This window comes from Oncorhynchus clarkii, chromosome 18, assembly GCF_045791955.1.
Source record: "Oncorhynchus clarkii lewisi isolate Uvic-CL-2024 chromosome 18, UVic_Ocla_1.0, whole genome shotgun sequence".
NCBI classification, from domain to species: domain Eukaryota; kingdom Metazoa; phylum Chordata; class Actinopteri; order Salmoniformes; family Salmonidae; genus Oncorhynchus; species Oncorhynchus clarkii.
Genome location: NC_092164.1, coordinates 35,535,265 through 35,553,363, shown reverse-complemented (window position 1 = coordinate 35,553,363; position 18,099 = coordinate 35,535,265). Strand labels below are relative to the sequence as shown.

The 18,099-nt window shown below is 45.5% G+C and overlaps 1 protein-coding gene across 2 annotated transcripts in view; it reads right to left on the bottom strand.

Annotated features, from left to right (window-relative positions):
* LOC139373392 (exostosin-1c-like) overlaps positions 1–18,099 on the bottom strand; it is a 72,526-nt gene that overhangs the window by 51,182 nt on the left and 3,245 nt on the right. Inside the window, exon 2 of one of the 2 annotated variants that reach the window (XM_071113844.1) lies at positions 11,259–12,610. In XM_071113844.1, coding sequence (XP_070969945.1) covers positions 11,259–12,205 — 947 coding nt within the window. In that variant the 5' untranslated portion in view covers positions 12,206–12,610. Of the gene's footprint in view, positions 1–11,258; positions 12,611–18,099 lie in introns of those variants that run through there. The other variant, XM_071113843.1, reaches the window with a different exon arrangement.

Genomic DNA, 18,099 nt, shown 5'->3' with positions numbered 1-18,099 from the left:
CTTCCACCTTCCAGCAGGACAATGACCCAAAGCATACTGCTAAAGCAACACTTGAGTGGTTTAAAGGGAAACATTTAAAGGTCTTGGAATGGCCTCGTCAAAGCCCAGACCTCAATCCAATTGAGAATCTGTGGTATGACTTAAAGAATGCTGTACACCAGCGGAACCCATCCAACTTGAAGGAGCTGGAGCAGTTTTGCCTTGAAGAATGGGCTAAAATCCCAGTGTCTAGATGTGCCAAGCTTATGGAGACATACCCCAAGAGACTTGCAACTGTAATTGCTGTAAAAGGTGGCTCTACAAAGTATTGACTTTGGGTTAGTTTTCACCGCTCAGGTTTTATTTCTTATTTGTTTCACAAAAAATATTTTGCATCTTCAAAGCATGTTGCGTAAATCAAATGATGCAACCCCCCCCCCCCCCAAAAAAAAAAATCAATTATAATTCCAGGTTGTAAGGCAACCAAATAGGAAAAATGCCAAGGGGGGTGAATACTTTCGCAAGCCACTGTATAAGTTATAACTCGTAATGATACTTTGCTGTGTGCTGCCACTCGCCAAAAACCAAATTGGTCACAGACAGCATTTATGCAGCATTTACTGGAGAGCTGTGAGTTCTCCCGTGCGAGATGCTTCAGCGGCTTGCCCCTCGCAAGTCATCAAACCGACCTCAATGTATTGAAAATGTCTTTCCTCGTCAATGCTTCACATAGGTTGGACAAGAGACGTAATTCTCCATTGTCCCCTCTTGTAGTGTTCAGTGGAAGAACTTGCCATTTTCTCAGTCTTTTTTTCCTTCTCCTCCTGAGTAGTTGTTGCAGTTCCAATCAATAAGAGACGTGTTTGTTTCTGTGGCTAAAACGTAGTGTCGTAAAGCATAGAACAGCAGACTAGCCTGACATGTAGCTAGCATTTGTAAACAGGCACATGACACGGAAGTTCAAATGTCGTCGCTAGCTAGAGTCAAATAGAGTGGCTCGGCCCCTCTTGCTTGGTAAGCTACTCTTGCTCCCAAGCCCCCTGGTGGATATACACTATACAAGGCTGACTTCCTCTCTGAGTGAAACGCAACGAATAGAGCCTGCTGGCCCATCCACACACGTAGCTCAAATGAGTGGAGCTCGTAGCCACCTTTTGATGGATTGGTATCCCCACTCCGTCTCTCCTGATAGACAGACGTTCCAGATAACAGGCAGGACACCAGCCAATCAGCAGCGGGCACAGCTATTCCATTCCCACCCTAGAGGGAAGGGGTACTGCAAGGGTTAATGAAGTTCATTTGGAGGCTACCACACAGCTAATAGCCCTACTATATTTGTGCTGTAAGTATGAGTTATTAACTAAAACTGTATCTCTCTCCTCTGGTATTTCACAAAGACATTCTTATTCAATCTTCTTGATTCATTGCATACAACTGTGGTGCTTCCACTGAAGCTAAATGCTACAAGCTAAAACAGCAGGTTTGAATAAGTGATTTACTGATAAGAGAACCAGGAAATGCTTACCACTGCAGTAGTGGCAAACTGATAACCTGCTCGCTATGTTGTCCTAACGCTATGGCTATCTAATCCATTCTGTAGGGAACGGATCCATGCAATATAGATTCCTAGATTCCATTCCAGAGAGGGTTTCTTAATAGATCAGTGGGCTTAGTGGATCTATGGATTCGCTCTAGTTCATTCGTCTCTAGCGCACAGTGAAGCTAGTGAATGAATATAGATTCACTGTGCTGACGGAGGGAGTCTGGCTCTGTCTGTCAGCTTACACCCTATTAGGAGCAGTGATGGAGTGTGTGTGTGTGTTTTTGGTTTTCCTATCCTTGTGAGGAACCAGAAGTCCACAAGGATAGGAGAACAAGGAAAAGTGGGGACATTAGGGGTTAGAGAAAATAGTATTTTGAATGGGAATCAATTGTTTGGACCCCAAAAGGACAGAAAAATAAACGTGTGTGTGTGTGTGTGTGTGTGTGTGCATGAGTGTGTGTTCACCTAAATGTGTATTTTCCTGCTTAGGGCATATGTGTGTGTGTATGCACACATTTATATCTACCTATCTGTGTATGTGTGTGATTGCAGAAGCAATAAAGTCCATTCCTGGAATGGCTCTGGCCTTGTGACCCGGCCGTCCAGCCACACTGGGGTTTGACTGGGGCCAGCAGAGTAGTCTAGCTAGGGGATAGGGAGAGGAGACGGGGCTAATGCATTTACTGGAGTGGAGACAGCTCACTCCCTGCACCTGATCACATTACAGCCATAGAGAGGAGAGAGAGAGAGTGTGAAGACAAGAGGGAGAGAGAGAGAGGAATTAAGAGAAAGAAAGACAGGGCAGAGACAGATATCTAGGGAGAGACAGCAGGGGAAAATAGATGGGGTAGATAAAGAGAAAGGGAGGAACAAAGAATGCAAGAGAGAATGAGAAAGAGATGGGGCAGAGAAATAGCAGGAGAGAGCGTGAACAGCGAGATAATGGAAGAGGGTGTCAGAAAGAGAGAGAGAGACTCATTGCGACAGAGAGGAGCAGGCTCTGGTTACTGCAGCCCTGCCAGCCTGACTACACCGGACAGGCTAGTGGGTCCACGGGGACAGGGGTGACAACCTGGGGACAGCTGGAAACACAGGGACAAGGATGGGCAATCTGGCCAGGGTGTGGGTAACCTGAACTGTGTTGTGAGAGTGGGATATGAGGGGTGGGTGTGGGTCCGGAGACATGGGTATTGGGTGAAGGAGCAGCAGTAGTAATAGTAGTGGATACCAAGCTAAGGATAGTCCTCGGAATGGAGCTATGAATGGAGTTGGCTAGGAAGTTGATCGTGGAGACTGCTTGTAATGTAGGGCGTAGGGTCAGAGGGAAGAGTGAAGGAAATGACTGAAATAGGCTAGGTGGTGTGTAGAGGCAGTGGGAAGGGCAGTGTGTGTTGGCTGGGTGTAGGATGTAAAAAGGCAAGAGGCAGAGAGTAAAGCAATTCAAATGTTCTCTGAAAACGACATGCAAACTGAGGTACAGGGATCACAGTGTAACAAAGCATATAGGTCTAACTCCGGGTTCAAATACACATCATAGCAATGTGTGGTCCTCTATAGGACAACATGAAGAAAAATATACAAATGCTAGTTTGAGCACAGAAGAGTAGCCTAGCTGGGCCAGTAACCGAAAGGTCACTGGTTCAAATCCCAAAGTTGACTAGGTGAAAAACAATCTGTCAATGTGTCCTAGAGCAAGGCACTTAACCCTAATTGCTCCAGGGTCGCAGTCAATAATGGCTGATCCCTGGCCGTGACCCCACTCTCCGAGAGTGTCTCAGGGGGAGTGGGATATGCAACAAAACTAATTTCCAATTCACTCATGTATATAATACATGTACATGAAATAGGGCAAATGTAAGCACCCACCTAACTATTATTAATAATACCATCCCAAGAGCCCATATAGCCAAGCGTCAGAATAGGATTTAAACAGTCTATACCTAGTAGACAGTCCCAGAGCGAGCAGCTGGGAGCAGCATCCAGTCGGTCTCATTTATCATAGGTGTTGCAGAGACAGGGGACTCAACACCAAACTGGCCTCAGCTAGCTCCCAGGCTATCATTAAATAAGAGATGAACAGTAGAACTCAGACTAGCCACACACTCAAACATACCTACACTGACATCCCAACACACACATTGCATACTGATGCCACAACCACACTGCTGCTACTGTCTATTATCTATCCTGTTGCCTAGTCACTTTACCTCTACCTATATGTACATAGCTACCTCAATTACCTCGTACCCCTGCACATCGACTCGGCACTTCCTGTATAAAGCCATGTTACTTTAACACGTTATTGTTATTCGTTATTAACTGAATTTCTCCTTGTCAGCTATTTTATTTTTGTATTATTTTAACTCTGCATTGTTGGAAAAAGGACCCGTAAGAAAGCATTTCACAGTTAGTGAAATCGTTAACCTGTTGTTTACGAAGCACGTGACAAATACATTTGGATTTTATTTGACTTATTCATAGTGTTCAGTATATTCCTAAATTGCCTATAGGAGGTATCTGGGCCAGGGTAGAGTGTCTGGGTTTGGCCCACAGTAGTAAATGCCACACAATACCACCACACCCTTTCATATAAGAGTGTTTTTATTGGGTTCAAATGTATCAAGTGCTGAGGAGTGTAAGGATACGTGGTTACTGTTGATTCTAGGGGTCCTCCGTAGCTCATGTCATGTTGAGAAGATGCTAGCTGAATAAATCAGCTAGGGTAATGCTAACGTGGTCGTCAGTCGTCAGTATGGTATGAGGTGAAATTAAGTTGTCGCCTTATAAAAAGCTGCCCACTTGTCTGTCGACTAACAGGGGTTGACTGAAGTCGGGACGCAGTTGAAGTGGGCTCAACCAACCTCAAAAAGGAGGCAGGTAAGGAGGAGTATTCTGAATCAGAAAGTGGAAAATCACAGTATAAAGTCAGGTTAATCTTGGAACTACCCATCCCGGATCTGGGAGAATTGTCATCAACTACACTAATTAGCATAGCGCAACGGTCAAAAAATATGACTAGAAAATAGTCATATTCATGAAGTCACAAGTGAAATATAGTGAAACGCAGCTTAGCCTTTTGTTAATCACCCTGTCGTCTCAGATTTTGAAATTATGCTGTACAGACAAAGCAAGACAAGCGTTTGTGTAAATTTATCAATAGCCTAGCATAGCATTATGTCCAGCTAGCAGCAGGAAGCTTGGTCACGAAAATCAGAAAAGCAATCAAATGAACCGTTTACCTTTGATGATCTTCGGATGTTTTCACTGACGAGACTCCCAGTTAGACAGCAAATGTTCCTTTTGTTCCATAAAGTTGATTTTATACCCAAAATACTTCCATTTGTTGGTCACATTATGTTGAGAAATCCACCGGAAATAGCAGTCTCGACAACGCCGAAAACATTTCCAAATTATATCCATAATATCGACAGAAACATGGCAAACGTTTTTTATAATCAATCCTCAAGGTGTTTTTTAAATATCTATTCGATAATATATCAACAGGGACAATTGCCTTTTCAGTAGGAGTAAGAGGAAAAATGACTACCTCCGTCTTTTACGCAAGAATCACTGAGAGCCCTCAGCTGGCCACTTACGCAATGTAGTCGTTTACGCTCATTCTCCAACATAAAGGCGTGAAACTACGTCAAAATGCTGTAGACACCTTAGGGAATACGTAGAAAAAGGAATCTGGTTGATATCCCTTTCAATGGCCAATAGGGGTGCATAGGAACACAACGGTTTCAAAATAAGAGGCACTTCCTGATTGGATTTTCCTCAGGGTTTTGCCTGCAATATCAGTTCTGTTATAGTCACAGACAATATTTTGACATTTTTGGAAACGTTAGAGTGTTTTCTATCCACATTATATGCATATTCTAGCATCTGGTCCTGAGAAATAGGCGGTTTACTTTGGGAACGTTATTTTTCCAAAAATAAAAATAGTGCCCCCTAGTTTCAAGAGGTTAAATCCACCCCTTTCAAATCCCAATTGAACCCTAACACCAGACACACATACATATATGAGTGAATAGCCTCTGAACCATGCCCCTAGCCATCTGTCAAAGACTCAAGCCACCCAATGGGACATTAAGACCAATGGTTTAAAGCAGTCCTCTTTTCCCTCAGACGAAAAAAAGAAAAATGACTAATGAACACACATTTACATGTATATTTAATACATGTATTCTATTTTTGTCTTGACATTTCTGAAAGACAAGACTTGCTGAAGGGCAACTTCACCTAATTGTATGGAACATTAAACATAGTGTAAGGAGCACTTAGTTTCACATGTCCCCTTTTTCCTAATCCCTACCATCCATAATCTCTGGATACAGAGTTGTGGGTTCAGAAAGTCAAGTGGAGGCTATCAAAACGGGTAAACAAGTGAAAAACAGAGAGAGAGAGGGGAAGGAGAGTCTTATCAGCAGAAGGCAGGAGTCTCCCTCTCTCCATCTCCTATAGTCTCTCCCATATTGTCAAAGGCTTTCAGCTCCAGTTGGCTCGGACAAAAGGGAGTGAGGACGCCGGGGGCTTTTCCCGCAATGATCGCCGTGGCGCTGGCCCTGCTGGATAAACGGCCCGATTAGGCCGGTGAATGGCCCCCATTAAGGACATCCACACTAGTAGAGCCAGGGCCCCCGCGTGGGCTGGTGGTAAGACAGCGTGGGCCTCAGGGGCCAAACGGCTCCACATCAGGAACCTGAGAGGCACCTGACAACCTGACAGGCTGGACTCTCCCACTCAATATACACAGGTCCAAAGGAGAGGGATAGCTAAATGCAAAGAGTTGGGGGGGGGGGGGTCTGCTTAAGACATAAACAATTAGCCAAGGACTGTGAGGCAGTAGAGCAAGGAAGTCTTTCTTACCAGAACATTTAAAAAGGTAACAAAATATTCAAATGTGGGACTGCAAACAAGCCACATTTTTGTTGCCAAGCATAACTGATTCTGTTTACCACTACAGTGTAGCCAGACAAAATAGACAACCATCTGAGAAGCAACCAGACATAGTAACACGGAACCACCTGGTATCACCCTGGGTGCTATGAGGTCAGCTTACTGATAGGGGGCAGTAGAGCAATAGAGAGATCACTGGTCCACCTCTCTTTTTAGTTGAATTAAATGCGACCCTCTTTGACTCAGAGAGGTCTTATCCGGTGTCCTGTGTGAATTTAATTCTCTCTCCCTCTTTCTCTCGCAGGACCTGAGCCCTAGGACCATGGCTCAGGACTACCTGGCCTGATGACTCCTTGCTGTCCCCAGTCCACCTGGTCATGCTGCTGCTCCAGTTTCAACTGTTCTGCCTGAGGCTATGGAACCCTGACCTGTTCACTGGATGTGCTACCTTGTGCCAAACATGCTGTTTTGGACTCTGAATGATCGGCTATGAAAAGCCAACTGACATTTACTCCTGAGGTGCTGACCTGTTGCACCCTCTACAACCACTGTGATTATTATTATTTGACCCTGCTGGTCATCTATGAACGTTTGAACATCTTGGCCATGTACTGTTATAATCTCCACCCGGCACAGCCAGAAGAGGACTAGCCACCCCTCAGAGCCTGGTTCCTCTCTAGGTTTCTCCTTTCTAGGGAGTTTTTCCTAGCCACCATGCATCTACATCTGTATTGCTTGCTGTTTGGGGTTTTAGGCTGGGTTTCTGTATAGCACTTTGTGACATCGGCTGATGTAAAAAAGGGATTTATAAATCAATTTGATTGAATGTTAAAAAGAGGGAGGGGCGGTGATTAAAAAAATACATAAATCAAAAAGTGGGAGTAGACCGATGGGGAGAAGTACTTGCAGTAAGAGTGGAGTTCAAGAGGAAGACTAAATAAAGAGAGGGAGAGAGAAGGGAGTGCAGGAGTGTGGGCGAGACACTGGAAGAGGTGAAAAGGAGAGAGAGAGAGAGCTAGGGATGGAGGACAAGAACAAAATTACAGAGACAGAGGGAGAGAGATGGGAGTGAGGGAGATCAGGACCGGAAGAGGAAAAATGAGAGAGAGAGAAAGAAATATAAGGCTCTGTCTCAATTCACCTTTTTTTAAACAGAGACACAAACAGAGGAGTTTGTTCTGGACTGGAACACGAGCCGCACACACCACATGCTCTCCAGGGGTACAATTTCACAGCCCCTAATTACAGTGGGGTATAGGATTTCTTATTGGGGCCTGCCAACATCCCAACACACACACTATTATACATGCACACAAACACACGAAGGCATACACATACGCACTCACAGAAACACACATGCATGCACACACAAACACACACAAATCCACCCATTCAAACAAAACACACTTACACAAGCATGCATTCAAGTACACACCCATGGTCGAACTGCAGGAACACTAACTACAGTACAATTCAAGCCTCTTATTATGTCAGGGCCATGCCTAGTTTCAGTTCATTTATAGAAAAATCACAATTATTTCAGATACATAATTCCTATAATGCAATATGCATGTAATAATGATGATGTTGTTCTTTACTGTACTATATAGACTACATGGACAAAAGTATGTGGACACCCCTTCAAAATAGTGGATTCTGCTATTTCAGCCACATCTGTTGTTGACAGGTGTATAAAATTGAGCACACCGCCATGCAATCTCCATAGACAAACATTGGCTGTAGAATGGCCTTTCTGAAGAGCTCTGTGACTTTCAACGTGGCACTTTCATAGGATGCCACCTTTCCAACAAGTCAGTTCGTCAAATTTCTGCCCTGCTAGAGCTGCCCCGGTCAATTGTAAGTGCGTCTAGGAGCAACAGCGGCTCAGCAACGAAGGGGTAGGCCACACAAGCTCACAGAATGGGACCGCCAAGTGCTGAAGTGCATAGCACGTAAAAATCATCTGTCATCGGTTGCAACACTCACTACCGGTTGGAGTGGTGTAAAGCTCGACGCCATTGGACTCTGGAGCAGTGGAAACACGTTCTCTGGAGTGAAGAATCACGCTTCACTGTGTCTGGCAGTCCGACAGACGAATCTGGCTTTGGCGGATGCCAGGAGAAAGCTACCTTCCCCAATGCACAGTGCCAAATGTAGTTTGGTAGAGGAGGAATAATGGTCTGGGGCTGTTTTTCATGGTTCGGGCTAGGCCCCATAGTTCCAGTGAAGGGAAATCTTAACGCTACAGCATACAATGCCATTCTAGTTGAGTCGGTTCTTCCAACTTTGTGGCAACCGTTTTGGGAAGGTATTTTCCTATTTCAGCATGACAATGCCCATGTGCACAAAACAAGGTCCATACAGAAATGGTTTGTCAAAATCGGTGTGGAAGAACTTGACTGGCCTGAACAGAGCCCTGACCTCAACCCCATCAAACGCCGACGGCGAGCCAGGCCTAATCGCCCAACATCAGTGCCCGACCTCAGTAATGCTCTTGTGGCTAAATGGAAGCCAGCAATGTTCCAACATCTAGTTGAAAGCCTTCCCAGAAGAGTGAAGGCTGTTTTAGCAGCAAAGGGGGGGGACCAACTCCATATCATATTAATGCCCATGATTTTGGAATGAGATGCTCAACGAGCATGTATACACATACTTTTGGCCATGTAGTGTATTTATGTATATTACTGTATATTCCTGTACTGTATCTACAGTGTACAACAGTTACTGTATATTCTGCACTGCAGTAGCGAACAGTGGTCTTTTTATTAATCTCTTTTTATTCCCCTCTTCTCCCTCTCCTTGAGTACTTTTTGGGTCATGAATAATGGCCTATGCTCTGACACCGTCTTCCACTTGGCAAGGCCGTCGTCATGGGAATATCCGTTTAAGCTGAATGGAGAGGTACATCCTTTTGCCATTACACCGCCCTCCCCCACGTCCCTGATACGTATACCTCAGTGCTTCAACTAGAACTAAAGCAACCATGTAAAGTATTCTACTAGTATGTGTTATATATATATATATATATATATATATATATATATATATATATATATGTATGTATGTATGTATGTATGTATGTGTGTGTGTGTGTGTCTCCTGAAAGTCCGTGCTTAATTTCCACTCCTCTCTTTTCACACACACCCTCATTTAGATTCACTGTACAATGCAGGTTTTTCTTTCCTTTCTCAGGGAATCCTTCAAAGTAAGAAAAAAGAGAAACTAGGCCATTAAGCTGCGGTAAAGCCTCTCCCTTGCCTAAAGTATCCCCCTCTCTCCCTCCCTCTTTCTCTCGCTTCGTCACCCTCCCTCTTGGCCCCTCTTTCTTTCTGGGTCCTTTCCCTGCCTGAAGTCCTACCTTCTTCTCCTCTTCCTCCCCATCTGTTACCCCTTCCCACCTTTTCTTCTTCTCTTTCCTGCTGTCTGCCTCTCTCCCCCTCTTCGTCCCTCCCTCCCTTTATCTAACCCCCATGTCTTGCCTGTCCTGTACTCCCCTTCAGGTACACCCCCCCCATCCCCTACCTTGTCTAGTCCCAGGTCCTCCTGGGTTAATCTCTTGGTGGACCAGATGCATGGGCTCATTAACCTGGTGCAACCTGCTAAGAGGCTGCAGCCTGTCTGAGCCCACAGCCAAGGAGGACAGGAGAAACAGGGAGAGGAAGAATGGCATTTGGGGAGAGAGAGAGAGACATGGATGGTGGGAGTCGTTACCTAACCTTATTCTCAGAATCCTTCAGCTTCATGGGACATTTATATATTGTAAAGCCTTCATTTAATTCATTCTGACTCCACTTCCATGCATGGTTCTCATGTTAAAAGCCCACCCACTCCTCGGGATATGAGAGTCAGAGAGAGGTCTTTGTCACCCCTATCTAACCCCTCGCCATATCCAAATCACTATCATATAACATAAGCCCCCACACCCCCTGATGTCTGAGCAGACCGTTTGTTATGTGTGGAATAAATGAGCTCATTCATACAGTATTGAGTGGGAGATCCGTCCCCTTTCCTTCACCACTGGCCCAATGTCAACAACCCAGAAAGGTAGCTATGTCCTGGCCAGATGACAACTGCTATTACTGGGTAAGACAAGTCTCTCCACTCGCGCTCTCTCTCTCTCTTATTCTAGAGGTAACCGACCAGGACCAGATTACTGGTGTACTTTGTTGGAAGCTACATAAAAAGATAGCCTCCCACTATTCTTACCCAATCAACTTCTAGCCTCCCCTTATTCTTACCCAATCAACTGCTATTCTTATTCCAGTCAACTTTTCCTCTCCTCAATCCTCTTTGCATCGTGATACTGCTCCTCTATGCATGGATGAATAAACACACTTATCAGGAGGTTTCAGAACCTTTTTCTATTGGCCTTTGGACAATCTATTGGTCTTTGGATGTTGACTTGCTTTAAAAGGGGTGTAAACTCGTCACCAAGACCTTACACAGCCAGGACCACACTCTATACTTTAAATCTAACACAACATGCAACCAACACTTGATAATCCTAACATGATAACTGGAACAGTAACTGTAAAAGCCAGATAATATCCAGAAGGAGACCTCAGTTTAGATGAGAGAAAATCAAACTCATAAAACCCCTAAATCTAAGAGCCGCAATAAACGCCCAGAACAAGTAAAAACTAAGCAATAGTACAAGCCCAACGTGTATTCCTGATGAAACTGAACACAAGTTATGACACCACCTCACAATAATAACCTATCCCTAAGGGGAGAATCCTAACTTCCACTTAAGTCAAATTTTCACTTAGTCATGCATTGTTGTCAATGAGTGACTAACTGAATTGGAAGTTTGGCAGAATGCCAAATCCTGACTTACTTCTCATACTCCAGGTTGTCATGGTCACAGCGGGCATCTTTGTGTTTCTCCCAGTCCTTCCCGTGACGGCATGTGGTGAGGGACACGATGTCCTTCCCGTTATGGATGTGATGCAGGGCGTTACGGGTGTCCGACCCGATGCCCGTTAGATACCGCTTCCCTTTGAACATCAATAGGTACTTCCTGCGTGGGGGCACTGTGTTTCGCACCAACCAGCCCCTCTCGCCCCCCTTCTGGGGGTGCTCCTTGGAGAACAGGGGGATGGAGACGTCGAACCCGGGCCTGAAGTGTTCCGTGTTGAGGCTGGCTTTAGCCAGGATGGCCTGGCCAATATTGAAGCCCAGGTCTTCGTTGTAGTTGGGCCAGGTCCCCGAGTACAGATTAAAGACAAGGTGGTTCCGTCCCTCGTTCCAGAGCGGGTAACCTTTGATACGATCGTCCAGGTTGGGCACGAACTGCCCCGAGAGCTGGTCTCGGTCCAGAGTGTCAATCCCCAAAACGAACAGACACGCCTCGCGAGGGTCCGTGGTGTAGTACCGCGACTCGCCTATAGACATCAGTATCTTACGATAGCTCTCCGATACGCGCTCGCCCTTCTCCGACGGGTAAACGTATACTCTAAACCCGTCCCGCCCTCTACGTCGACATCTCGTAAAGTCGAAGCAGGTCTCCATGCGGCAGCGACTGTCTTTATAGATGCCCGTCCAGGCTTGGTGACGCTGGTGGGGGGACTCGGCGGAACCCGGCCCCGTCTGGAGTTCCTCCAGCTGGGCATAGCCCGGCAGGAAGGCCCGGTCGGTCCAGTTGGGCCAGGGACGCACCACCTCACCCCTCGGCCGCCCCAGCAGCTTGAAGAGACGGACCTGGACCCCGCCTCCCCAGTAGAAGAGCAGCAGCCAACAGCAAGCACACAGCCCCAACAGGACATACTTCTTACGCGCCTGCATGGGGCCCAGAGTGCCTCTCGTTCTCTTCCTCTATCACTCTCCTTCTCTCTTTTTCTCTCTCTGCCCCTCAGTTCTAAGCCTCACAGCGGTGGGCGAGTTATTTCGAAAGGTCTAACAAGGAGGGTCCAATATAGAACGGTGTGGTAACTTGGACATCGTCACTTCCAAGTCTGGTCCCATCCAGTTTGAGCCCATTGAGGATAAATAAATGGATGTTGAAGCCACTCTCTCCGGTTTCTCTCGCTCAGATTCGGGTGCCGTTAGCCTGTCTCTTGCTAGACCGTCTTTGTGGTGCGTGTGTGCACTTCCTGCACTGCCCGATGCTGTGGATGATGAAGGACGATGTCTCCTCTCTCTCAAGCCCTCCTCGCCGCCTCATGGCGCCCGCTGTCTCCCGGGTCTCTCCTGAGGACGCAAATAAACGAGATCACAGCTCAGTACACAACCCGAGGAGCACTTAACAGCACAGCCAGAGCCCAGCAGCACTATGCACATTAACAAGTCAAGGAACACGGTCTCACACCATTATGTAATGCACAACACACGCCCATACCAACATGCCGATATACTGTATAAACCAAAACATACACTATCAGTATGAAGCGTGTACACACTCAGCAATAAATTAGCACAGCGGTGGTCATTTCATTCACATAAAAATTCACTATAAACCCCCCCGAGTTGAACTGAAGATGAAATCTAGTCTCTTCAAAACACAGACCTCGCTCAGTTCAGTTCAGATAGCAGACAGTTCTGGTGAGACAGACATAAAAAATAAAAAAACATTGACTCTCAAAGTTTAAACAATACCACCACTCTATATTTGATTATATATATTCAAAGTAGTTTGAATGTTTGGTCCTGTTATGCTTTTGACATCCAGTCCTGGAACCGTGGCGTTTTGGTTTCAGTATGCCGAACATCAAGCAGCCAGCTCTGATATGATCACGTACTTCAAGCTCTGGTTGAACAGCGTCAGATACAGTGGAGAAGGAAACGGGGAGCCGTTTAGCAACTTCAAATGGAGATTGGTAAAGTAAGGTAAAGTAAGGGAAAATAGACACTTTATGGCAGTGTAATGTCTGTTAATCTTGGGGTGGGGAGAGAGTGGCTTTTTGTTACATTTGAAAACAGCAACCCGGTATGTTTGCCAAAGCATCCCCCCCCCCCATAACTCCCCAGTGTGTGTGTCTGTGGTGTGCATGGAACACCTCACAGAGCAGACCAGTGTTCCTACTGCCAGCCGCCACACAAAGGCAGCTTTCAGGTCTCACCTGCTCTCCCTTACTTTCTCTTTTCCTCCCCATCTCTACATCCCTCCCTCCCTCCCGCTCATTCTTCTACATCCATGTAGAATTGATGCCCCCCCCCCCTTCATTTTGCTCCTGTTATCGTGCTCCATACAGACGGGTGATATTGATCAACAATGCATTGTCTCATTAGACCAGTGTATTGTGACACTACAGAATTACCTTTGAATGTAAATTGAATGACTACTGAAACATACATTTCCAACTCATTCTGTCTGTGTTTATGTGCAACCATGTGTAAGTCAGGCGGTGTCTGTATGCAGGCCTTGTGACTATTTGTGTATGCATGCATGCATGTATGCATGTACAGTAGATCAGAAAAGTGAGTACACCCCTCACATTTTTGTAAATATTTGAGTATATCATTTCATGTGACAACACTGAAGAAATGACACTTTGCTACAATGTAAAGTAGTGAGTGTACAGCTTGTTTAACAGTGTAAATTTGCTGTCCCCTCAAAATAACTCAACACACAGCCATTAATGTCTAAACCGCTGGCAACAAAAGTGAGTACACCCCTAAGTGAAAATGTCCACATTGGGCCCAAAGTGTCAATGCTTCAGTATGTCACAGTACATGTTGACATTCATGGTTCACTCAATGAACTGTAGCTCCCCAGTGCCGGCAGCACTCATGCAGCCCCAGACCATGACACTCCCACCACCATGCTTGACTGTAGGCAAGACACACTTGTCTTTGTACTCCTCACCTAGTTGCCGCAAAACACGCTTGACACCATCTGAACCAAATACGTTTATCTTGGTCTCATCAGACCACAGGACATGGTTCCAGTAATCCATGTCCTTAGTCTGCTTGTCTTCAGCAAACTGTTTGCGGGCTTTCTTGTGCATCATCTTTAGAAGAGGCTTCCTTCTGGGACGACAGCCATGCAGACCAATTTGATGCAGTGTACGGCATATGGTCTGAGCACTGACAGGCTGACCCCCCCACCCCTTCAACCTCTGCAGCAATGCTGGCAGCACTCATACGTCTATTTCCCAAAGACAACCTCTGGATATGACGCTGAGCACGTGCACTCAACTTCTTTGGTCGACCATGGCAAAGCCTGTTCTGAGTGGAACCTGTCCAGTTAAACCGCTGTATGGTCTTGGCCACCGTGCTGCAGCTCAGTTTCAGGGTCTTGGCAATCTTCTTATAGCCCAGGCCCTCTTTATGTAGAGCAACAATTCTTTTTTTCAGATCCTCAGAGAGTTCTTTGCCATGAGGTGCCATGTTGAACTTCCAGTGACCAGTCAGTATGAGGGAGTGTGAGAGCGATGACACCAAATTTAACACACCTGCTCCCCATTCACACCTGAGACCTTGTAACACTAACGAGTCACATGACACCGGGGAGGGAAAATGGCTAATTGGGCCCAATTTGGACATTTTCACTTAGGGGTGTACTCACTTTTGTTGCCAGCGGTTTAGACATTAATGGCTGTGTGTTGAGTTATTTTGAGGGGACAGCAAATTTACACTGTTATACAAGCTGTACACTCACTACCTTACATTGTAGCCAAGTGTCATTTCTTCAGTGTTGTCACATGAAAATATATACTCAAATATTTACAAATATGTGAGGGGTGTACTCACTTTTGTGATATACTGTATGTATGTATGTATGTATGTATGTATGTATGTATGTCACTGAGAGCCATAGAGATTCTGGGTGTTGGTTTTTGGCTCAGCCAAGCTTCTCTCCCACACAGCACAGTGGCAAGCAGACAAAGTTGTAAGGAAACAGACACTAGGGATCCCATTACATAGTCCTCATCAATAATTTACCAGCTCCTTTAGTTAAGACATTGATTTTCCTTTCTGCTTTATATCCCCTGCCTCTCCTGCTGAAGTAAAACTCAATCTACCTCAGCATACTCTCACACGGCTAAGACATATATCCAGTCTGACAGAAAAAAAGACAACCTGAGCTACGGGTTGGAACCGGTTCAGGGAACAGAACCAAACAGCGATTTTGAAGAATGGAAACAGAACTCGGAATGAAAGTGATCTCTAGTGTTCCGGAACAAAAATGTTATTCTGAAATCATGAGAATCGGTAAATAATGTCAATTTTCTGTTCCCAAGATATAGGGGTTTTGCTCAGACTGATTGGAAAAACATTTTGGTTCCAACCCTGACCCGAGCACTATAATGTCTCTGATGATTTGTAGTTCAGGTAATGATGAGGGTGTTGGTAAAGACAAGGATGGATTCTCACTTTCTTCTCCAACTAATACCGAGATATTTTCTCAAAATGAAAGACACCAAAAAGTTTAATCCCACACGGCCACCAAAGAACCAGGGAAATATCAACTAATTCCCTCCACATCGATCAGTAATCCCCATTACCAACTGTCAACATTATGCAAGGCAACGATAGAACCCCAATCGCCATCCTGTTTGTTGTACTGTGTAAATGAAAACAGCAGTGTAGCAATAGATGGCATAGCGCTTTGAGATGGCATAGCGCTGGGAGATGGCATAGCGCTGGGAGATGGCATAGCGCTGGGAGATGGCATAGCGCTGGGAGATGGCATAGCACTGGGAGCGTTAATGAATGTTGGCCAATACAAACCCCGGGCATGTCTGGCCAGTAACAGCCTTTACACAAATGCACATAAACACACACCTTGGAGAAGGAGTTACGCAGCCAGACTCCTATTAAGAGAGTATGTGGCTCCACTGTCACAAATCAATGATGAATGGATCAGTATGGTAGGGCCTAGCACTGAGAAAGGCCACATGGCCTGTTGAGGAGCCTGAGGGAAAGTACAGGATTCAGACAGAGGGGAACCTTAAGGGTTCTGGTTGGAAGCTCTTAGACTGCATCCTTCCTTCCTTTCTTCCTTCCATCTTTTGTATGGTTGATCACTGGTCTGACAGGAAGCCTTTGACACATATGGTAAAGAAGGGTTATGGATTCGTTTTTAGTTCCACCGCCAGTATGTTGATGTCAGACTCAAGAAGGTATCTGTGAAATATTTCAGCTTAGCATTGAGATATGGGATGAAAGAAGGTCATTTGTCACACAAAAGAAGGCATTGAGACTTGAAAGAGTAAGGTATCTCTGGGGGATACTTGAGATGACTGTGACTTGCCTTTTCAGGTAAGTAGTGGATTCAAATAAGAAGGACACTTGAGAGGTGTGAGGATACTGCAATGCATTGTGGGAAGGCTAACACACAAGGAAGTAGGTGGGTCGTCAAAGCAGTAGGGAGTGAAATATACAGCAACTCCTTCCTCTGACTAATCAATGTTTGTTTATACACAGAACTTCTACTTGTCACCTGTGTGTTCGCATTGAGCATTAAAAGCCCCACCATAAACTTTACAGGTGCCTTGTGAAATCTCTTTATTAGCAAGACAATCAAACTCCAAGTTATCCTTCCTCACCCTAACGTCTCTACCTCCCATGCCTACACGGCATCCTCATCTCTGGGTTTTGTTGTTGGTTCACAAGCTTCAGTCAGTGTCGGTGACAGCTGGACCGGCGGCCTGCTCAAACCTCATCCATCCATCCCTCCTCTGCCTCCCTCAGGACCTCGAAGACTGCCTACCCTCAACTTTGCCTGCTGTTCCCACAAGACTAAACTAGTCTCTCTGCAGCTATTGACGGAAATGCAATTGAATCAGCAGTAGATGGAATTGTGTTTACAGCAACTGTCGACTGCTACTCAGATGCAATAATACAGGAGTGTAACAGGGTGGGGAATATGTACGAAGGCATTGATAAAACTGAAATGAGCTTGAGTTGGACTCTGAAGGAAGTAGTCATTTCCTCTGTACATGAGGAAATGGCACTACTACGCCGGAGAGGGTTTGCATAGGTATATAAAGTAGACTATAAATAGACACTCGACCAGCAGCATCTGATTTTAAAATAGTAACTCAATTCTTTCCGAACAGAGTCGGCATGCCTGAGTCAGTGTCTATCTGCGTGATAGAGTTATTACACAGAGACTCAAACGCTGAACTGCTATTTGTTATGCCGTTTTCTGCCAACGTGTTCAGTTAGTAGGCTCTTTGTGTGTGCGCGCGTTTTTGTGCACACACAAAACGTGTATTGCTTGACTAAAGCTGGACATATGTTAGTCCAGGGAACTTGTTCCTAAAGAAAAACAAATCTTGCGTTGAGGTGAGAGGCGAAGCCAGACTAAAATTAAGCGCTGGACTCTGTCATTAGAGGCCGGAGAACTGTAGCGGCAATTCCAAGGGGCACTCCTAGTCCTAGCCTTATTGTGCCATGCAATGTGTGCTTGTGGAGATGTGTGTTTATGTGGGGAAGACCTGACCAGGAATGACTGAGGTTGTGGTCGAGGTGTGACTGCGGTCATCTCAGATAGTGCTTTTGGGAAAAAGGGAAAACAGGAACAGTACAACCAACGCCCAAGCACCCAGGCATTAAGGGCTTCTAGGTGATTCTATTTGCCCTGGGTTTTTTTTTTACAATGGAGGCGGTGAGAGACTCCTACATGGTTAATAAGATGTTTACCTCTAGCCTGAATGACCCATGCCTAGCCTCCTACCGCCTTCAATTCCAAACTCAATGATAATTACAACCTGGCTTGATTAAATGTGTCT